The sequence below is a fragment of the Bos indicus x Bos taurus genome, chromosome 1, assembly GCF_003369695.1.
Source record: "Bos indicus x Bos taurus breed Angus x Brahman F1 hybrid chromosome 1, Bos_hybrid_MaternalHap_v2.0, whole genome shotgun sequence".
NCBI classification, from domain to species: Eukaryota; Metazoa; Chordata; class Mammalia; order Artiodactyla; family Bovidae; genus Bos; species Bos indicus x Bos taurus.
The window spans coordinates 41,828,365-41,852,683 of record NC_040076.1 but is presented as its reverse complement, the minus strand read 5'-3'; the positions used below and the strand labels follow the sequence as shown (position 1 = coordinate 41,852,683).

The window sequence follows — 24,319 nt, the reverse complement described above, 5'->3', positions numbered from 1 at the left end:
GTGATGCTTCCTAAGGCCCACTTGACTTCACATTCCAGGATGTGTGTCTCTAGGTGAGTGATCATACCATCATGATTAATTGGGTCATTTTTGTACAGTTCTTCTATGTATTCTTGCCACCTCTTCTTAATATCTTCTGCTTCTGTCAGGTTCATACCTTTTCTGTCCATTATTGATTCCATTTTTGCATGAAATGTTCCCTTGGTATCTCTAATTTTCTTGAAGAGATCTCTAGTCTTTCCCATTCTATTGTTTTCCTCTATTTCTTTGCAATGATCACTGAGGAAGGTTTTCTTATCTCTCTTTGCTATTCTTTGGAACTCTGCATTCAAATGGGTATATCTTTCCTTTTCTCCTTTGCTTTTTGCTTCTCTTTTCACAGCTATTTGTAAGGCCTCCTCAGCCAGCCATTTTGCTTTTTTGCATTTCTTATTCTTGGGTATAATCTTGATCCCTGTCTCCTGTACAATGTCATGAACCTCTGTCCATAGTTCATCAGGCACTCTGTCTATCAGATCTAGTCCCTTAAATCTATTTCTCACTTCCACTGTATAATCACAAGGGATTTGATTTAGGTCATACCTGAATGGTCTAGTGGTTTTCCCCACTTTCTTCAATTTAAGTCTGAATTTGGCAATAAGGAGTTCATGATCTGAGCCACAATCCGCTCCCAGTCTTGTGTTTGCTGACTGTACAGAGCTTTTCCATCTTTGGCTGCAAAGAATATAATCAGTCTGATTTCAGTGTTGGCCATCTGGTGATGAGTCTTCTCTTGTGTTGTTGGAAGAAGGTGTTTGCTATGTGTAGAGTCTTCTTTTGTGTTGTTGGAAGAAGGTGTTTGCTATGACCAGTGTGTTCTAAAAAATCCATATGGAGCTTATAAAAGATATAATTTTGAGTTTTTATAAATATGATAAATAGATTTCTCAATGACCCCATTTTTATTTTGAAAAATTTATAGAAATTCATCAAACAGTAACCTAATTGGTTTTGCAAATTGGTTTTGCAAATAATGAACAAAAGCAGCCTACATCAATTATTTCCATCAGTATATGTTAGCAACTCAATTCCTTCCTTGCTTCCTCCAATCAACTTTTCATTGGTAAATAGTAAAAGGAGTTACCTATGAAAAAAGGTAATACAGAAGACAAGAAATAGGAATATTTGACTCTAATACTGAAGTAAAAAGAGAATTCTCATAATTGACTTCATATTAACAACCATTCTTAAATGTCATTCATTTCTACATTCTATCTTCTATTTTATTTTTCTTTCAGCTCCCCAAATAAATACTTTGGGAAGTCAGTTTACATCGTAAGTCATTTGGTTTATTTCTCCTACAGGTGAATGTACTGACATGCAACTTTCAGTTATCAAGTCTGGAAGACAATTAAATGGACCTTGTTTTTATCAACTTCATGGCTGGTTTTAAGTAACTCCAAAAATGATGATTCTCCTTCCACCTGGTTTAATAGGAACTCTGTCTCAAAAGGTCAACAATGGGTATCATCAAATGAAATAGCTGACCACACCACAGTATAGAACTTTATAAAATTATCAATTATATGCAGCCTGAGGGGAAAGGAAATTAAGTTATTCGGTTTAAATTCTATTACTTTCACTCTGATTTTGCCTATCACTTAAGTGGACTATAGTCATAGGGTCACAAAGTCAGACATGAGTGAAGCAACTGAGCATGCATGCATAGGTATATTTAGTCTCTGTGGCTTAAATAAAACACAATCTAGATTAGAAAGAAAATTTTTGGTAAAATTTGGTAAAATCTTTTAGTAAAATTTAAGAAGTAGCTACTGGAAAGTCAGAAACTTTTAAACAATATGTATTCACTTAAAAGTTTATTAATCAGTCTACATTTCAGAAAAACAAAAGACAAGAAAATGGAAAATTCTGAAATAAAGATCTAGATAAAGTCTAAATCAAGATCATTGACCTAGTAGTCAGTCTTCTAGTACTAGCTGCCTCAAACTGGATTAGGAAAGTTGGTGGGAGGAATATATATTAAAAAAAAAATTTTTTTTAAGCCCCAAACAATATTCCATCTACAGAAGTATTTTATGGCCTTCTACCTGCTCAAAGAATATTTATTGAATACTTCTAGGTCCTGTGTTTGGTGATTAGAATACACAGTGTGATCCACCCTCAAGAAACTCAGTCTCAAAGAAAGAAAGAGAAGTGACAGTTACAAACTACAGGACAGTGTGATAAACATGAAAAGTGGGACATACATGGGAAAAAGGAAGAAGAAAGTGCCTAACTGTATCACTTGGGCAGACCATACTTTACGTCAGGGACAGATTTCATGAATCAAGCTCCAGAAACATGGATCAGGAAGTTCTGCACTCATAACCATTTAAAACACCTGTTGAGACAGATTTGTATTACAAATGTCACACTTGTCAGAAAGCTATATCAGAGCCCAGTAGGAGCTCAACATTGGGCTACCAATAGACATATAATTGATATTTGGCATCTGATCTGGTGAGGAGATACTACAGTCCGTGGGTACAACTACATTGTGAATGTACAAATATTGTGTATAACATAGGTATTCAAGGGCTTTGATACGTTAATTTGAAAGTACATTAACTCAACTATGGGCTTTATCCTTTAAAATAATCACAAAATTAAAAAGTAGGTGACAGTGATAAAGTATGAGAAATATGCAAGTAGAGAAACTGCTGCACTGATACTAACTCGACTTACATAATCTGAGTTTACATCTGCCAATTATTGACTGATACAGGTTAGACCAGTAAATCAGGCAGAGGAAGTCTTACTACTAACCAGATATCTAATTTAGGGCCAAAATACAAGGTATACAAGAATCAAACAGTTTGACATTTGTTTGGCATCTTGTATAAACTGCCTTTCTCAACGGCTATTACCTTTAATTCACTCTAACTTACAAGGTTGATATTATGTCTATTGTGAAATCTAAGAAGTCACTTAGTCCATGATTACAATTAGTGATTTGAGTGATTTTTGCCCCTAAAAATGGCAGTAGTGCTGTATTGTCTAATATTATATTTACAAATTTCATATATAATGGGTAAACAAGGTTCTACTCTGTAATACAGGGAACTATATTCAATACCCTGTGATAAACCATAATGGAAAAGAATATGAAAAAATGTATATGTATTACTGAGTCACTTTGCTGTATAACAAGAATATGGGCTTCCCTAGTGGCTCAGTCGGAGAAGGCAATGGCACCCCACTCCAGTACTCTTGCCTGGAAAATCCCATGGACCGAGGAGCCTGGTGGGCTGCCGTCTATGGGGTCGCACAGAGTCGGACACGACTGAGCGACTTCACTTTCACTTTTCACTTTCATGCATTGGAGAAGGAAATGGCAACCCACTCCAGTGTTCTTGCCTGGAGAATCCCAGGGACGGGGGAGCCTGGTGGGCTGCCATCTATGGGGTCGCACAGAGTCAGACACGACTGAAGCGACTTAGCAGCAGCAGTAACTCAGTTGGTAAAGAATCTGCCTGCAATGCAGGAGACCTGGGTTCCATCCCTGGGTTGGGAAAATCCCCTGGAGAAGGAAATGGCAACCCAGTCCAGTACTCTTGCCTGGAGAATTCCATGGACAGAGGAGCCTGGCGGGCTACAGTCCATGGGATCGCAGAGTCGGACACGACTGTGTAGCTAACTTTCACTTTCAGTCATTAATACAACATTGCATTTCAACTACTTCAATAAAAATTAATTAAAAAAAACAAATAATTTTAGATTGTCTCAACTATTTTGAATGTTATATGTTGTGGAGACTGTGGATTCTATTAAATAATTCCAAAAAGTGTTGCAATTTTCATTTTGTAGAAACATTTAATTGGTTAAACTTCAAACTTGAGTTTGCTCACTGAGGACACCAATCAAATCTCAGTTGACTATTTTACCCTTAGTTGAAAACTCCGGGAGTTGGTGATGGACAGGGAAGCCTGGCGTGCTGCAGTCCATGGGGTCGCAGAGTCGGACAGGACTGAGCGACTGAATTGAACTGAACTGAAAGCTGCTTTGAATTTGCCATTTGTTCATGCATTGAGGCTTAGCTGGAGACTTAGGAAAGTTTATGCTCAGAATTTTAGACCCCCATTGTCTGGATCGCTCCTTTACTGAATGCTCCTCCCTTCACTTTGCAGTGGCTTCAGTTGTCTCATGGTTTGTACGCTCTTCCTCAGGCCAAAAACATGGCCAGTTTTGTCTGTTTAGCCACCCCACACTGTGACTGTGGCCTGTCCTCAGGCTAAAAGGCTCAAAAAGTGAAACTCACCCCATACCAGTGCCTTCTTCTAAGTTTCAATTCGCCTCTGAAACATGCCTGCTTCTGTTCATTCTCTATAACTTTCAGGTAGTTGGAATTTTTGTTGTTGGCCAGAATTTTTAGTTAACTGTAGGAAGGCTGGACTATTAGGAACCTAAACGATCACTTACTGCTGGCCCAGGAGCTCATGGTTAGAAGCTTAAGAATATCTTTAGGAATAGAAGTTGAATGAACTTATGTATGTGTGCTCACATACCACCAGGGAAGCCTGAATAAACGTATAAAAAGAGTTAATCACTGAATAATTTAATATTTAGATTAACATAATCAAAATTAACCTTCATTAACATTCAGAATTTAATATGCTCCCAAAATCTGTGGACCAAGACAAAAATTACGTATAATGTTGGCTTACGTGGGGCTTCCCAGGTGGCACAGAGGTAAAGAATTCATCTGCCAATGCAGGAGATGCAGGTGTGATCCTCGGGTCAGGAAGATCCCCTAGAGGAGGGCATGGCAACCCATTCTAGTATTCTTGCCTGGAAAATTCCATGGACAGAGAAGTCTGGTGGGCTACAGTTCATGTGGTTGCAAAGAGTCGGATACAACTGAGTGACTGAACACAGCACATTGGCTTACATATCCATCCATTCAAGAAATGTGGACACAATATATGCCATGCAGGGTGCAAATAAATTCCTTGCACTTATTTACAGAGATGTGGATGGACCTAGAGACTGTCATACAGAATGCAGTGAACAAGAAAGAGAATAAACATCATATAATATTGCTTATATGTGGAATCCTGAAAAATGATACCAATGAACTTCCCTGCAAAGCAGAAATAGAAACATAGGTGTAGAGAATGTATGCATGGATACTAGGGGTGTGGGGGTGGGTGGGATGAATTGGGAGAATGGGATAACATATATACACTACTATGTATAAAACAGATAACTAATGAGAACCTACTGTATAGCACAGGGAATTCTACTCAATGCTCTGTAGTAACCTAAATGGGAAGAATCCAAAAAAGAGGGGATATAGGTATACATATACCTAATTCACTTTGCTGTACAGTAGCAACTAACACATCATTGTAAAGCAATTATACTCCAATAAAAATAAATTTAAAAACTTCATGAGGGCAGAAATAATTTCTATACTAAAAAGTCTACAAACAACAAATGTTGGAGAAAGTATGGAGAAAAGAGAATTCTCTTATCCTGTTGGTGGGAATGTAAATTGGTACAACCACTATGAGAACAGAATGGAGGTCTCTTAAAAAACTAAAAATAGAGTTACCATGTGGCTCAGCAATCCCACTCCTGGGCAAGTATCTGGAGAAAAACATGGTTTGAAAGGATATATGCACCCCAATATTAAACTGAAGTGCTATTTACAATAGCCAAGACTTTGAAAACAACCTACATGTCCATTGATAGATGACTGAATAAAGATGTAGTCCAACTTAAAAGGAAAGCAACAGAAGTAATCAAGTTAAAAATAAAGGAAGACAGATAAAATTTGGGTGAAGTCTGGAGATAAAACTTGGGGAAGGCTGGAAAGATGTCAAAACTAGGCCTATCTCCTTTCAAATGGTATATTAGGGTGAATGCAGCAACCGATTTTTAGCAGGGAGGGTTGGGGAGAAGGAAACTCATAATATTTCATATATATCCTAAAGAACACTAGACTAAAAATGATTGGAAGGCTTGTAAATCGTTTCCTCTACCATGTACAAGAACCATGTTTAATGTGAAAGTAAAAAAAGACTGAAAAGAGAGACAGGAAAAAAAAGATGCAGTCTGTATATATATATATTGGGATATTACTCAGCCATTAAAAAGAATGAAATAATGCCATTTGCAGCAACATGGATGGAACTGGAGATTGTCATACTAAGTGAAGTCAGTTAGAGAAAAATGAGTATCATATGATATTGGTTATATGCAGAATCTAAAAAAAATGATACAAAACAGAAACAGACTCACAGACTTAAAGAACACACTTATGGTTACCACAGGGGAGGGGTGCGGGGGAGGGATAAATTTGGGTTTAGTGAGTTTGGGATTGACATGTATACACTGCTATATTTAAAATAGACAACCAACAAGGACCTATCATTACACAGGGAACTCTGCTCAATATTCTGTAATAACCTAAAGGGGAAAGAATTTGAAAAAGAATAGATACTTGTATAACTGCATCACTTTGCTTTACACCTGATACTAATACAACATTATTAATCAATTCTCTTCCAGTATAAAATAAAAAAAGAAAAAAGTCCTAGAGGAATACTTCTCAAGCTTCAGCATGTATTTTACCATAGGTGACTGGTGAAAATTTGAGAACATCGTTGGATACAGCCTAGGTTCCTCAGAAGGCAGTGCTGAAGTAAAGAGATTTTACATTATTTTATTAGGGAAGTAGAGTTATGGGAAAGGACGATTAAGCCAGTTAGGAGAGTGGCAATACAAAGAGATATTACTGAGCTGGATGCTGTTAAATATGACTAATTGTTAGAGTCAGAGGACATATCCCAGAAGCTATATATAGTGAGTCTCAAGACAGTCCAAGATTAATGGGAAAAATAGAAAAAGGGAAGAATTTATCCACTAGTTCTGTCTCCCACTTGTCAATGGTTCCCCAACTGGGCTATATATGTTTTAGAATGGTAGTGGTGGGGACATGGGAACAAAAATAGGGCCCTCTGCACCTACATATAGTTGGTTAGAGCCTATAAGCAGTGGCAGCTAAAATGAGATGGTGAGTCTGAGAGAATCTGAAATGGCTCATAAAATGTGTCTGAAGTGATACATCTTAAAAGACATCTCTGATTACTGGCTTGGTTTGAGGCAAAGAACTATGAAGTACTGTGGCCATATTTTTAACCATAGGTCCCTTTGGGCCAGGCTAGGTTGTGTCTGCTTTGACACTTAGTAAAGAATTAAGCCACTTAGAAGTTTCCAGGTGACCTTCAGTTAAGGCTAAGCTTTCATTCAGCTGCTTTGGGGCAACAAAATGGCAATGCCATATCGTTCAATTAAATAGAATATGTTAAGACTTTTCATAGAGAACCCTAGAAACTTCTACACTTGCTTAGAAAACACTTTAGAAAACAGTAGAGAAAAGGATCTTAGTGAGTAGATATTCAAAACAAGAGTGACTAGGAAGTGTAAACAAGGGAAGATGAAATGCATCAGCTTCCTCAAAAAAGGATTACAGAATAAAGACTCAAATATTCAAACACAGTTGTTGCCTTTGAAATCAAGGTCATGCACACGTTTCTAAAATAAGTACTGAGTCAAATTCTAGAATAATTTTGAGGAAAATGAAACAACTTTTCTAATAATTCCTGAGAGTTAGCCCAGATCTAAGTTTTAACCAGGGCACCACTGCCACCTCCAACACCATACAATATTCTGTAAGGAGGAAGAGAAGGTATGAATTTGGATTCCTCCTTTATACTTAGAGAGTTTACACTTGCAGTTACACTATTTTTTTCTGATTGCAGTTGATTAGAGGATTATCTTAATAAATGCATATATATCAATATTAACTTATGCTTTCTGAAGAACAACTTGAAGCAAAGCTAAAGGAAAAGAGATGGAGAAAAACCTTGAGTTAACTGCATAATTTCAAGGTTTCCTTAGAAAAAGACACTCTTAGCATTTTGGTTTTTTATTTTCTTAGGAAGTGACCTTAGGATGTAGAAACTCTTCCTCAGTTTGCTTCTGGAAGGTAGGATACGTAAGACAGATATTTAAACAAATCTAATGGATCTATTAAGTTAAATGCAGAGTACTATAAAATGTTTACATGTAAATAAAGTCTTCTTTGTGGCGCTAGTAATTCTCTTACATTAATAGGAAATACAGACTTCCTTGTAGTCCAGTGCTAAGAATTTGCCTGCCAATGCAGGGGACATGGGTTCAATCCCTGGTCCAGGAAGATTCCACAAGTCACAGGGCAACTAAGACCATGCACCACAACTACTGAAGCCCATGCCCTCTAGAGTCCATGCTCCACAAGTGAAGCCAACAATGCGAAGCCCGCGCACCACAGAGCAGCCCCCGCTTGCTGCAGCTAGAGAGAGCCTGCATGCAACACTGAAGACCCAGCACAGCCAATAAATAGTGAATAAAAATAACTTAAAAAATACACTTGCAGACTTCTTAGACATAGTTGTTCCTTGAATCCTATTCTACTGTAGAGCAAACCCTATTCACAAAAAAGACTTAGTGCCTGCTTGCTATGGAGGGGATGCTTCAGAACTGTCCTGATTTCTTTTTAGAAAGAACTGCAGTCTATTTCTTAAGTTTATACCCACTTCCCACACAGACAAATTTTGTGATAACTATTGATAGCTCTGCTTATTATATTTGAAAGTCTGATTAGTAGAAAAATATTGCCTCTTACCATTATAGAGACAAACACAGGGTTTTAGTGAGCAAACATAGCATTAATATAAAACAAAATTCTGTGCTAAGATGTATTTCAAATTAGAAAAACAGATTTTAACATTAACAAGACACCATGTTGACACAGGGTCTTGAAAACTATTTTATTTATTCTCTAAAAATCTTGTCCTCCTATGCATAAATGAATAAAATTATTTACAGTATGAGGGTTTAAAAATGTAAAAAGGGATGATCAGTGATATTTTATGAATCTAGAAAAAAATTAAACTCACTGAATGAGTGGACAGTATTTAAGATACTTATAATCCAGTAACTAAAAAAATGCAGTAAAAGTTTCCAGAAATGGCAAGAGCTGATGTATCACATTTAACAGGCTCAAAAAACAACAAAGAAAAAAAAAAAAAAAACACAAACCTACAACACGGAAAGGATAACGTATCTGTAAGATATTAAACCTGCCCAAGAAAGCCTTGGGGAAAAAGTTAATGATCACTGCTGTGAGTGAACTGAGAGCTTCCTATGACCTTAAGATATGCATTCTGATACATACACATGCACACACACTACAATGAGCCTAAGAAAACAGAGCTTAAATGTGAAATTGGCTTTAACTCCAACATTAATGATTACCCTTAATTGGAAACATAACTCTATCTCATTAATATTTTAATACATGAAGTGAAAGTTGTTCAGTAGTGTCCAACTGTGTGACCCCACGGACTTGCCAGGTTCCACTAGTTATCATTTACCTCAAAATGTTGGTAAACTTGAGAAATCTAGAAGTCCAAATCAGACGCTTGGGGATAATCTGTGTGATTAAACTTTGCAACTTTAACATGCCTGATATTTCAGAATTTGCCCCATCTATTTGCCACCCTTTTAAAGAAAAGGAAGGAAAAAAGACTTCAGAGGATCAGGACATCAATATAACTGGTTGGGGGGCCACAGAGGGGTTTCAAAGAGCATCACTTTCAGGACTTCTCTGGTGGTCCAGTGGTAAAGAATCTGCTGGCTGATAAACAACAAACAATTAACTTAAAAATTTTAAAAGGGCATTACTTTTCAGCCATTTGAATCTAATTGTTCACCTCTAGTATAATTATTTAAGAAAGAAGTAGGACTTCCCTGGTGGTCCAGTGGTTGAGAATATGCTTACCAAGGCAGAGAACACATGGGGCAACTAAGCACAAGCCTCACAATCACTGAAGCCAGCAAGGTCTACAGCCCATGCTCTGCAACAAGTGAAGCCGTTGTAGTGAGAAGCCCACACACCACAACTAGAGAAAGCCCAAGCGCAGCACCCAGCACAGCCAAAACTCATTCTTTTAAAAAAGAAGTAATTTTAAGTTGCTTCATTTCACTTCAGAATGATTTTTAGCTTTCTGAGAGATTAAGAACACAAATTACGGGGACAATTTAGTTTAGACTCAAAATGTGGAGTCCTCTGTTTATTTGCAGTGGAATCACAGGCAAGCTACTTAACTTCCTCTGCCTCACCTTCGTCATCTACAATAGGGGTCGGCAAAAAAAACATAAAATTATTTACTGTCTGGGGCTTTGCATAAAGCCCCAGACAGTAAATAATTTTATGTTTTGTGGGTCACAAAACATAAAATTTTGCTTCTTAAATAAAAAATATGTTGCTCCTTAAATAAAAAACTCCTTAAAAATCTAAGTGTAAAATTTACATTTAAAAAATATGTAAAACCATTATTAGCTCAAGGGCCATACAAAAATAGAACAGTAGTTTGTTCATCTGTGATCTACATAATAGAAGTAAATGCATTTATCTTACAGAGTTGTTACTAGGATTAAATATGAATTAATATGTATATGTAAAGTGCTTAGTGCCTGGCACACAATAAAATATAAAAAAACATATAAAATGTTTATTATTACTACTATATTTCTAACCAAATTTTATTTTCAAAGTACCTACTGTTCCTCTATGACTTCTAGCATCACATGCTGAATTGAAATTTGGAGAAGAATTTAATTTGTTCTTTTTGGTTTATTCCAAATCACCAGAAAAAAAGCTTAATACTATGTGTCCATGAAGCAGCCATGTGTGGCATTAAAATCGAATGATCAAATGGAAGAGTCAGTAATGGTCCTGAGACAATTCCTTGAAAACCCCAGAAGGAACATGCTTAATGAGAAAGATTCACCATACAATGTAATAACTAAGTTACTTGAAACATTTAATCAAACACAATAATCATTTCTCAAAGTATTTCCTGCCAGTCATAGAAATGAACAAATCTATTTGAACATCCACTTAAGTGAACATTTAATATTTGGTTTAGTTTTTAACTAAGAGAAAGAATGAAATTAAAAGACACTTGCTCTTTGGAAGAAAATAAACCTAGACAGCATATTAAAAAGCAGAGACTACTTTGCTTGTCGGTCCGTAGAGTCAAACTATGGGTTTCCCTGTAGTCCTGTATGGATGTGAGAGGTGGACCATAAAGAAGGCTAAACACTGAAGAATCACTGCTTTCAAACTGTGGTGTTGGAGAAGACACCTGAGAGTCCTTTGGACAGTAAGATCAAACCAGTCAATCCTAAAGGAAATCAACCCTGAATATTCATTGGAAGGACTGATGCTGAAGATATGAAGCTCCAATACTTTGACCACCTGATGTGAGGAGCTGACTCATTAGAAAAGAACCCGATGCTAGGAAAAACTGAGGGCGAGAAAAGAAGGGGGCAGCAGAGGATGAGACAGTTAGATGGCCATCTCCAACTCAAAGGACATGAGTTGGAGCAAATTTCAGGAGACAGTGAAGGACAGGGAAGCCTGGCATGCTGCAGTCCATGGGGTCGAAAAGGGTCAGGCACCACTTAGCGACTAAACAACAACAAAGAAGGAATAATCAGAAAGCAGAAAATATGCACCAAGTCAGTTAAAATGCACAGTATTTTAATGTACCAGAGTTACATGCAGGATGTATTTGCCTTAAGTTTTCTCAAAGGTAACTGCATATATTTATAGAAATTACAACATGGTGGGCTGACAATTTCAAAGGAAAAAAATAAATAATCAGAAGATAATTCATAATTTTTAGCAGACAACCTACAAATGAAAAATATACACAACTCGGCTCTTTTGTGATTTATAAGGCATAGGCTGAATAGGGCCACAGTATAAACATTTAAATGCAAAATATACAATAGGCTAACTTTTCAACATTTTATGAGGTGTCATTGAAATGTAGAGCATAATGAATTAATTTTTGTAACACAATGATGTCTAAACATAAAAAAACCTTGCTTTAGCCTAAATACATTTTAATTGCATAATATGTTAAATACAAATGCAATACCCTCAGTGTATATACACTTATATGGCATGCTGTGACCACTAAAGCCCAACTTGCTTCTACATAATCTTTAAATGAAAATAGAGTATGAATGGATGCTTATAAACTAGATTTGGAGATTATGGAAACAAAGCAAACAGTCAGTACCCTCTTCTATATATTTGCATAGGTATGAACTACTGTAGTTTGTGGAATACTAATTAGCTCAGTATTAACATAGTTTTAAGAATTATTCTTATCATAGTCATTTCTGCCCAGTTTAAAATTTGAAGTGTTAAACAGACTTAAAACAAAAAGCAAAAATAAATAAATAAAGCAGTAGTCCCTTGTCCATGACCTCCTCCACACCCATCCTAGTCTCCCACCCCAGAGAAGATTTTTCTATCCTTTTAGCTATTTTTATGGCAGATATCTCTATATTTCTAAAATCAGTATTACTCTTAGCTCTTGAATCATCTATTTTAAACAGATTGTTTTGTTCTGAATCCCAGAACCACCATTTACTAGCTCTGTGACCTTAAACAAATAACATTTTTAGGTCCTTTCCTTGTCTATAAAACAAATACTAGAATCTACTACATAAGGTTATTGTCAGGATTATATGATGCAAAATACCATATGTGTAATAATATTTTGCTCAAAATACAATGACAGCTATTATTATTGTTACCTTATGGTAGCTTAAGGATTTGAATTCTCTTACACCACCACTTTTTCCATCCTCCTAAAATAGTTATAGCATAACAGTTTTTTTGTTGAATTGCAGTGTTTTCATCTTCACATCTTTTTTATATTTAAAGCAACTCTAGATTAATAAGACTCACCTTGTATCCTCATCAAAACCATTTATGAGAAGTTGGCAAACTAGCTAAAATGCTGGATCACTGGAATAGTCTGGGTAATTTTCAATTTGCCAAATTTCAAATTACTGGGACTTCTGGACTAAGAGAAACTGGATTATAGAATTTTTACTATAGTTTTAAAGTTATTATATTCAAATCTCTGTGAAACATGCCACTACTGTAGTCACTGTAATACACCTTTATTACTCACTTACCTTTTGCCTTCTGTTTCTTTCATTTTCACAGCTAAGGATATTTAAGATGCTATGTACTGTATATTACAGTTTTCCTTTATATGGAATATTTTTCAGGATTTACACCACTGCTTTATCCACAGTTCCCCAGTGATTGATTAAAAACAAATGCTTCTATTTAGTGTTTACAATTTCAAGTAGTCTCTAAGTTGTGAGAAGCAACACAATTTGCAAACAGTAGATGGCAGAAGTATGTTTAAAATTCTAAAGAACATTTTTGCAGCAGTTCATGCACAAGAAAATCATAGTTGATGAATCACAGTCTATTCTAACAAAGTACCACAGTAAACTGGACGCAATTTAAAGGAAGAAAGAAAAAAATCAACTGTAATAATTAATCTTAAAATGCAATATTTTCATTCAGCCAATGAAATAAATTAGACACTATGTAAGAAAAGATGCTCAAATTTTCCCTCATTATCTTTTAAGTTCTCTGAGGATAAGCAACATGTTTTATTTACCTTATATCACCATTGCCTAGGACAATGCCAAACTAGTATAGATACAGAGATATTTCATATGTATTCACTGAATAAATGAATTCTGTTTAACTTGGTCTCAGATAATTTGCAAATCTTTGACAGTAAAACACCAAATGCCATGTTAACACAGCATTATTCTTTTTGGCATACAAAGCACACTAGTTGGTACGTTACATTTTAGGTTATGTTGATGGTGACATATAGTAAAGCTTTAATATATATTAATTTACCCAGGAACCCTTATAAATATTTAAAGTTCTTTTTCACAAGCACATCATACCACAAAGTCATATCATAAACTATATTTTTTGACAATTAAAAAATAAAATGCATTAAAGATATCATTAATCATGATGGGGTACTGAGATAAATCTGACTTTATAAACATTCTAATTACAATCAAATGTAGACCTTTACCAAGAAGTTGATAAATCTAGGGAGGGAACTCTTTGGAGGGAAGATTTAGTTTTGATATAATTAATGGCCAGATTAGCATACCTGAAGTCCATTCTTCTTAAAACCTCTCATTAAAAGTCCATAAATGCAAGTAGAAGATTATAAAGTATTCTTACATGTAAAGACACCTTTAAAAAATGTAAAGTATTCAGTTTGCCTTAATATATATTTCTTCAATTGAAAACTGTTGAAGTTTCCAAATACTATTTTTTCATGTCTTCACAGACTGGATCTGATCTGATAACAAAAACCAAACAAAAAATTATTAGTCTCTACAGGGCAAAATCTACTTTCTAAAGTAATCAAAGACAAATCTGTAACAATAGGTAGAAACCCATGCATACAACTGCTTTTTTTTAAAAGCACAATTCGTATTATAGTTTTTCTTTTTATCACTGTACATGCACCCAATTAGTCAACTAGTTCTACGAGGCTTGTATTAAAAATTCAGTCCCTTGCCTCATCCCTTCTTTCTCCCTTCACAGGCAACTACTTCCAGCTCCTTTTTAGGTGATTACCTCTGTATCTCTAAATAATATGCTTTTCTCATTACTTCTTGAATGCAATGTAACATAGGGCTTCAGTTCTCACACATTTGTACACCATCTTCTGCCACCCTCAAGATGCTCCCAATACTCCCATTTTCCTAAAACAGTAATGTTTTATGTCAATGCTACTCACAGCTGGGACAAGGGATAAACTTCAGTTTTTTCCTTTCTTCTACTATATTTTGCTTTCCCTGCAGTGAATAATTGCTTTTCATCCCCAACCCTGCCTTTTTTTTAATGTAACTAACATTATACTTCAATCCACTACTCTCACACCGTTTCAGGCTTTACTAGTATGAGGCATAAAACTGGTCAATCTTCACCTTCTTGAAGAACTCTCCATCATAGTCTTGTGCAGACTCTTTAATCTGACCCAGCTGTTCTCCATGCTCGTCCACGTATTTTCATATGAGATCTTTCACTATTACTCTAGGATCTCTTATTATCATCCTAGGGGTTCCTTCACAACTTTCTTGTGCAGATTTCCCTTATTTCATGGTACCTTATTTTTTCTTCTTGCTTCATTCCTTTGTTTTTGACAAGTATACCTCTGTGGCTACTTTAGTATTAATAAACTGTATAGAAAGTGAACTCTTGAGACTTTACATGGCTGAAGATGTCTTAATTCTCTACAGTTACAATACACTGATACTGCCTGAGAATATTATTTTCTCCTTAGATTTTTCCAAGCACTGCTTCCAAGTGTTGCTGGTGAGAAGTCTGATGCTACTTTGTTTTCTTACCTAAGGAAATCTGCCAATGATATCTCTTATTTTCTTCTCAGGAAATATGGTGAATTTCCCACCATCTTCAGTGTCGATTTTAATGATGCACTTTGGCGTGAGAATATTTTCATTCACCGCCTTGGGCTCTAAAGGGATGTTATAACTAAAAACTCATCATTCAGTTCTGGAAAATAATGTTTTATGATTTGATGACTTTCCACTATTTTCTCTGTTCTCTTTCAGAAATTCTTACTAGGATTTTGGGCCTCATAAATGACTCCTTACTTTATCTTTTCTCCCCCCATTGTCGTTTTCATACTTTCTTAGAGAATGTCTCTATTTTATCTTCTTTTGATTAAGTTTTCCATTTCTACTTGTTGTTCAGTTGCTCAGTCGTGTTGATGTTTTGCGACCCCATGGACTGCAGCATGCCAGGTTTCTCTGTCCTTCACCATCTCCTAGAACTTGCTCAAACTCATGTCCATTGAGTTGGTGATGTCATCCAACCATTTCTACTATTCTATTATTATTTTCCAAGAATTCATATTTTTTTTCAATTAGTATTCTTGTCATATTCATGAAAGTAATACATTCTTTTATCTCTTTGAGGCTACTCGAATAGCGTTTTGAAACATTCTCCCTAAATAGTCTTTTTCTAAACTTTTTCTTTTTCTCCATAATTCGTAATGTTTTGTCTTCAAATACTTCGCAATACTTTGCTATCTTCTCATATGTATAAGTGAACACTATAAAGTTGACTGGAATTTCGTTACATGTGTGAGGCTTGTCAAAAGTAATCTTCATCCTAGTGTATAGCTAGGCCATTTCCTTGAGAATTTCTAATGTTTAACACCTTTAGATCTTTTCTCTTAGCTGGTCTGACTCCTCAAAGCTGGCTTTCTATCTTCTACCTATTGCCAGTGTCTTCTAGGAGAATCAGGAGAAAGCAGAACATGGTTATAATCTTCAATATGAAACTTTCATTTACTCCTCATTTTCAGTTTAGCATTCCAACACACAGTTGTGCTCAGTGCTCTCCACTCCAGAGATACTATGCGACTCTCTGCAAAGAATGAACCTTCAATCTTCTTCTCGGGCACGGATGTATATCTGTGCATTTCCTTTTGGTCTCACCTCGTCTTTGTTTCTAATTTCCATCAATTCCTGAGCCTTTGAAGAGATCTGCAATGTAAATTAGGATGGTTTCCAGCTTTTTCCAGTGCTAGCTTAGAATTTCACTCTTTCAAGTCTGTTAAGTTATTCAACATTCATCACATATTTGGCTTCAAAATCTGGTTACCATTTTTGTCACTCCTATTCTTTTTGTCCTCAGTCTCTTCACTCTTAGTGAGATTTGAAGAGGGGATGAAACTAAGTGTGTGTCCAATCCTTGGCTTTTCAATGGAATGTTCCTAGTTTATAAAATTCTTATATAAAAACTGGAAGCATTATAAACTTTTCCCATAAGATAAAGTGACTCAGTGAATAAGTTTCATGAGTCATGTGGGACGATGTTTTGTTTTCTCATAAATATTTAAGTTTCGGAGCTAGAAAACAACTTACACTTCTGTGATAGTTTCTATATATTCTCTGGTGGTTTTAAAAAATACTTAATAGTTTACTTATGGATTCTTGTCTTTGGGCCGTAATTGACAATCCCTCCAAAAGAGAATAGAATCAGGGCACAAAATGTGTCATTTAATACTTTATCCTCAGTTTTTCAACCTTAAATTTAAAATAATAAAGTTAAATTGATCCAAAATGAACCAGGGCCTTCCTGTTTATGATGTTCGGAAATTGCAGAATTTTGCAAGGAAAATGAAGAGATTTAAGTTCAGAACATCTTTCAAAGATTTACAGAAAAACTTCTTGATAGTAAGTTAGCAAGAAGAGGCACAGACTAGTCTCCTAAATTTACTGCTACTTATTTTGCAAGGTGGGTTTTCACCTGTTTTCAAATCCAAAGACAGGAGCATCAAAAATATAAACTATTTACTATAACATAGAAATTATGAACAAAGGATCTCCTACTCAAAACCAAACTGATATAGTTTTAAATCTGCATACTAAGTTTCCTCTTCTGTTAAACAGAGAAGTTACATAAAAGGATAGGTAAACTGAACATTTTTTGAGTGCTTTCTTAAGCTAGGCACTTTAGTAGAGAGCATTTCATTTAATCTGTATGGCAATTTTAGATATTTTATTTTTTAATTTTAAAGATGAGGAAAATTATCTGTATAATATAAAGACATTAGTTAATAATTAACAAGTAGTGGGAATATATCTGACAGACTCAGAAGTCCAAGTGTTTTTTACTTCTACATCATGCTGCCCACATAAAATGGGGATACTACTACTTACCTTGCAGAGAATTGTAAAGTTTACATAAAATAATATGGCGACACAAGGGCACAACTTTTTTTTTCAATAATGTATCCTTCTTATAGAGATTTGGGAGTTAAGATACAAAGATAATGGATCAGAAAAGTCAATGACAAAAATTAGAGTTGGCAAGTGGCGTTGTGATGTTGGATCACTCCTGACACCTAGTGGCCTTATTGTTACAGACAAAATAAAAAGATGTACAATTTAAAATCCAGATGACCATCACTTATTTTCAATTAAGTACTGTGCTTTGTATTTTTTATTATGGGTTTCCATTCACACTATATCTCTGCTGTGAGCAATAATAAGTACTTAAAATAAGAAATAAAGGTTGACAATATGTTTCTAGTGTCTTCTTTAGAATGTTCCTTTGTAATCTATTTGTTTTATGTGGAATCAGTCCCATAAAATGGTCACTTTGATCACTTCTTTACACAGTCTGAAAAACTAAATTGTTGTGTTCAAAGAAAAATCCCACTAGTGATTCTGAGAACTTTTAGAGGTTCTCAGTTAAGTTTCACTTAATTGTAAAACGTAACTAGAAGGTTCTTTGCAGTGTAATGGTAAATGGCATGATGACTATATAAACACAAAAGAGGGAAACCAAAATACAGCAGTCTGTGCAGTTAACTAGAACACATTTTACTAATAACACAAATATTTATTAGATATACATTTATAGTACTTTGAACTAAAGAAATATTATGTCTCTATGTATGTAAGTAGGCTACTCTTAAGATCCACCATGACATACAGTAGAGAAAAAAAAAATCACATATAGCTCGAATAAAAAGAATGTGTAGAAGAAATTAAATTTATAGCCACAAGACCACAGCTCATGGATTAACAAGTTAATCTCATTATTCACCCTTATTCAGGGCAGGGAGGTTCCTAAAAGAACTCATCCACTGTCCTGCTCAAAAATGGAAATTTTTTTGCCTGACCTTCAGGGTCCTATAAGAAGAAGGACTTATAGAACTTGGTTTCATGCACATTCACGTTTTATTTCTCTGTGTGGGTCACTGTGCTTCAAGCCTTTCCTGTGTCTTGTGGACAATGTAACCTTAGGGAAAATGATAGATCTTAATTTAATCCCTGGTATAGTAAGCTTGTACCGTGATAGCTATTTTGATGAATAACATATAGAACTGTGATATATAGAAACACTAATAGAATACCAGTATATAAAGTACTAAATATGAGTACTAAAATTTGTAGAAACATGCCATGTATAAATGGAGCTATATGTGGAGTACAGCATGACTCCTGAAAGACACATGCCACAAAGATTTTTATTGACAGCAGGTCTAAAATTTACCCCAAAATTCAAATGTGCTTCTATTACTAGATCTGACAGAAACTTATTGCTATAAATTAAAATTATATTCTAGAGTTGTCATGTATATTGATATAAGTAGTTTTTATTTAAATAAATCCTTTATAAAAATGTAATTGAAGTAAATGGAGCAAGGTATTGGATACTTACTGTATTGTATTTTCTGATAGCAGAAATAGATGGAAACAAGAGGGAAAAAGGCAGTGATATAATAAAAATAAAATGTAAAAAAGGACAGAAAATGTGACCGGAAAGAAAATAAAGGCTGAAGATGCAGTTTTTTATGATGTACCTTGAAGCCAGTCTACACCTTCTTGCAATCCTTCTCCTTTTATGGCATCACTAGCACTGAAATAAAACCAACAGAAAAATACACATTTCATCAAAAAACTGTAAGAATAAATAATTACAATTTTGCCATATGGCAAATTAATATATTTAATAACATATCTGAGCAAAACTGGTTAAGTACTGAAACTGAATATACATAGGATATAAAAGTCTGAGTGCTTAGGATCAAGACATGAGAAAACTATTTATTAATTTACATAGACATTTGTAAAAATATATCATTAAAATCTTACTATTTTAGGACTATTACTAGGACTGGCATTAACAAAACATATACTTTGAGTTATTCTCTCAGTAGTGGGATTATAGAGCACACCATCCTACTTTCCCCTACCAGCCCCAATGATTCAATAGCATTTATTTATTAGAAATGCTTTACTTGGGTTGTAATTTAGCCATAGGATGGAGTGACTTTATTTGAAATGAAAATTGATATCTAAAAGGCATAAATCTGTAACTGTAACTCTGGTAAACTGGTAAAATAAAAAAATCCCAGTAGAAGTCAATCATAGTTTTATATTTCTTGGTTTTACAAACCTCGATAGGTTGTTTAACTCTTTGGCCTTCAGTTTTTGCTTCTGTAAAATGGGGGAATATAACCACTGGCCTCATGTGATTATTATAAGAATTAAATATTTGAGATACGCATATAAAACATTGAATACAGAGTCTTTTCATTGTTGTTCCATTCTTGAAAGTAAGTAAGCCTAAATCCTTGTGACATTATTTTATAAATAATAAAAATTAAATTATATAAACTAAAACAATAAAATGTAGAGGATTTTTTGAGTATGAAATAATCTTTTTCTAAGACTCTGACAGTTTCTCATGTTACTGATATAATTATCTAATAACAATTAGTATACATAATTAGATTTTCTGTATGATTAAGATTGCTTTTAGTATGCTGAAGCATGATTTTAAAATGTACTAAATTATCTTAAAACAATTAATTTGATTCTAATAAAAAGAGAAATTACTTTCAAGGAATTATTTATTGCACCAAGAACATGACTTATAGAATTATTTTAAAATAGAAAGGCAGAAACAAATATCATGAGATAGGCAATTATTCAAAGCAAACTATGGATTACCTTTATTAACAGCAAAACATCACTAACTGAAATACTTATATCAAGAATGATCAACATATTGACTTTTATCACAAACTTCTAGTACCACATAAGAGAACAGTGCCATGAAGAAACCCTTATATCTTGCACTTTTCCTAATAATTCCCAAATATTTAAATTCTACCTTTCCTTTCAAATAAATTATAAGACTCATAACTGGAATAAAAGCCAGAGTCTTCACCATTTTCTGCAAGGCACTATGTGACATAGCCCCTCGTTATTTCTCAGGGGCCTCATCTACAATTTCCCCCTACCTCTCTGTTCCAGCCAGCAAGGACTTCTTGCTGTTTCCAGACAACATCAGGCACATTCTCATCCAAGAGCCTTTTCACTTACTGGCCTCTCTATCTGGAAAAGTTATTCCTCCAAACCTTTGTGTGAATTGCTTCTTGACTTCAATTATATCTCAGAGGGAGACCACATTCATTATTCTTTCTCTTACTATTCTACTTTTTTTTTCACCCTCCCAACTGATGTTTTTATTATCTGTCTCCCTCTCAAGATAGTAAAAATGCAAAAGCAAACATATATCACTCTAGGGACTTAGTCAAAGAACACATGGGAAGAATTAAAACAGAATCAGACTTGAAAATCAGAGTTGATTATATGTTTAGTAAAATGGTCAAAAATTAACCAAAAAAAAAAGTCCAGACTATACTTCTCTATAATCTCTCCTTTACTACCCAAATTTATTTGTACCTAAGGCAAGAGAGATGCAATATTTTATCTCTGCACCACTCAGCATTACTTTTTTTCTTCAAAATTAAAGGAGAAATTTATTTTTAGTTCAAATAAAAACCTTAACAAGTGAAACACTAATTGGAACTTAGATGTCCAGTTTGAATTAAGAAGTCAAAATTTTAGACAAACTTAAAAGAAAAACTTAACATTCTTCTACAAGATGTACAGAAAATGAAGAAACTGGCAATATGCTCTGTCCATATCCTTATAACATCAGATATTTTTTTCTCTTACTAAAATAAGTTAAGGTGTCACAAATAAATAAACCTAATAGAATTCAATAGCTAATTATTAAGGAGAAAGACATTTTCCATTTGCAAAATTAATTTCTACTTCAAAATTAATAGGAAAACTATATCTTTTACTAATTAAAATTGACCCGTATTTTGAATGTTGTACTTTCCATTAATGTAGTCAGCACACTTAGGGCAAAAATTAAATTATTCTACTTTAGATATTATCATTTTAAGCATGATTTACAAAACTAGAAAGGTTCTACCTTAAGATAGTTCTCTACACCAACTCCCTCCTTTCTTTACCAACAAAATACCACAGAACCTCAAATTCCAACTCAAGAATAATTTAGTAAACACTGACTTTTCCTCTGATTTCCAAAGTAAGGAGGGTTTTACTCATGATATGTGGCCTTAGGTACTGAAACATTTCAAAGGATTTCTCAAGTGCTATAGTATTACTCTTTCAGCACCATGGTTAGCTCTTAAAGTTTTCCTCTGAGTTCTATCACTTCCTTCTTTCCTAGATTTCTTTGCCTCTGTGTTCAGCCTTTCTCTATAGAGAAGTTTGGGGCCAGGGAGAGGTGGGGGCAGGGGTGAACAGAGGGAAGCTTAATGTAACATAAGGTGGTGGTGTAGTCACTAAGTCATGTCCGACTCTTGTGACCCCATGGACTGTAGCCTGCCAGGCTCCTCTGCCCATGGGATTCTCCAGGCAAGAATACTGGAGTGGGTTGCCATTTCCTTCTCCAGGGGATCTTTCCGACCCAGGACTTGAACCCGGGTCTTCTGCACTGCAGGCAGATTCTTTACCAACTGAGCTATGAGGGAAACCCTCATAGGGTAGCATAAGGTAGCAGTAGGCATTAAAATACTATCTAATATGTAACTTCTGGTTATCCTCATCAGAATATTTTGGCGGAAAAACATACTGGAATTAAAGATATTAGTAAGAAACTGCTTTCCAAAAAAAATGTATAATAATATCAGACTCTAATTATTTAAGAGTTCAGTTTTACAGTATGTCCAAATAAGAGATTTTTATATTCTGTTTATTCATATCAACATGTATTTATTGTGTATATCTCCTAAGTACCTATGAGTAGGTACCTACTAAACAGGCACTGTTACTATTCTGGGAGTTAGAGTGAAAAAAATCGATGAAATCCCAGGTCTCATGGTACTAATGGTCTAGTTTAGGAAGACAGACTATACAAGAGAAAAGAAAAAAAAGAAGAGGTCATATGGCAATAGACAAATAAAGCAAAGTAAGGAAAAAAAACACAAGAGATGGGGGTAATGTATAGTGATATTTCAGAGAATTATCAAGAGAGGTCTCTTTCTTAAAGAAAGTACAATAGTAAGCAGGAAAATAGTTTTAAAGAATGATTCAGACAAAGGGAAAGTGCAAATGCCTTGAGACGCAACTGTGGTTGGTTGATTCAATGTGCAGAAAGAAATTAGTGTGGTTGAAGCTGGGTAAGTAAGCAGATTGGTTAATTCTTTTAAAGAGTTGTTTTAGTTTTTCTATCCCTGAAAAGATTTGAAAAGGTTTTAACAATAATATATTACTGAATACCTGCAACACTACAATTTTATAAAACATAAAATCTTTACCTTTCATCCTACCATGTTAAGTCACTTATATAGTGAGCTTGTAAAAAAAACCCTGAAGTTGGAGATTTTTTCAGAATGATAAAATGAAATGTAAATAAAAGACTTTACCAAATATGCCATGGTTTATCTTTGATGTCCTCTAAACACAGCAACTGAGATACTTTTACAGATGTCAATGCATCTCTAAGATCCATTTTGTTTGCAAAGAATAAGATTGGTATTCGACGGTGCTTAATATCTAAAAGAGAAAATAAGACTATCATCACACTTCTAGCTTTTTATCTTCTCCAAAATCCTTAAAACTGAAATCCACTAAAATTGTCTTCCAATCACTTCTTCCCATATCACACATACATAAACATTTAAAGGCATATACTGTCAAGCATATATTTAAGTGATAATAGAATTTAAAATACACTTCTTCCTAAGGTTATCTGTGCAGTCCGTGGAATTCCACAGGCCAGAATACTGGAGTAGATAGCCCTTCCCTTCTCCAGGGTATCTTCCCAACCCAGGGATTGAGCCCAGGTTTCCCTCATTGCACGTGGAGTATTTACCAGCTGAGCTACAAGGGAAGTAAGATTATCTGCCCTCTTGTTGGAACTGTAAACCAAAGATGGATGAGGGTGGGAGTGGCGGGCTCATTAAACAGTTACTGAACAGCACCTAGCAAAGAGTCAAACATTTTGTTTCATTTTTACTGTCAACACAAAGGAAGAAAACTTCAAACAGAAATATTATAGAAGGAGGATAAGAATGTAAATGGACTAGTCAAAAGACATAGGGTGGCTGAATGGATTTTTTTAAAAAGACGGATACATAGTTTGCCTATAAGAGATTCACTTCAAATACAAAGTAACAAACCAAAAGTGAGAGGATAGAAAAAGATATTTCATGCAAATGGAATGAAAAAAATGGTGGGGCAGCAATGTATATATCAGACAAAAGAGACTTTAAAACAAAACTATAAAAAGAAGCAAAGAAGGACATTAAAGGACAGTGTTCATGGGATCAATTCAAGCAGAAAAAGACAGTTGTAAATATGTATGTACCCAACATAGGCGAGGTTAAATATATAAGGCAAATATTAACAGATGTAGAAATTGACAGCAACACAATAATAGTAAGGGGTCTTTAACTTCCCCCTTCCATCAATGGACAGATCATTCACATAAAAAGTC

General features: G+C 34.8%; 1 protein-coding gene across 2 annotated transcripts in view; it reads right to left on the bottom strand.

Moving 5' to 3' along the window:
* Window positions 1–11,614: 11,614 nt before the first annotated feature.
* The window catches only part of ARL6 (ADP ribosylation factor like GTPase 6), a 39,383-nt gene continuing 26,678 nt past the window's right edge, over window positions 11,615–24,319 (bottom strand). Inside the window, exons 6-9 of one of the 2 annotated variants that reach the window (XM_027554821.1) lie at window positions 23,247–23,376; window positions 19,356–19,411; window positions 19,214–19,226; window positions 11,615–14,306 (exon numbers count right to left, since the gene is read on the bottom strand). In XM_027554821.1, coding sequence (XP_027410622.1) covers window positions 14,273–14,306; window positions 19,214–19,226; window positions 19,356–19,411; window positions 23,247–23,376 — 233 coding nt within the window. In that variant the 3' untranslated portion in view covers window positions 11,615–14,272. The remainder of the gene's footprint in view (window positions 14,307–19,213; window positions 19,227–19,355; window positions 19,412–23,246; window positions 23,377–24,319) is intronic. The other variant, XM_027554907.1, reaches the window with a different exon arrangement.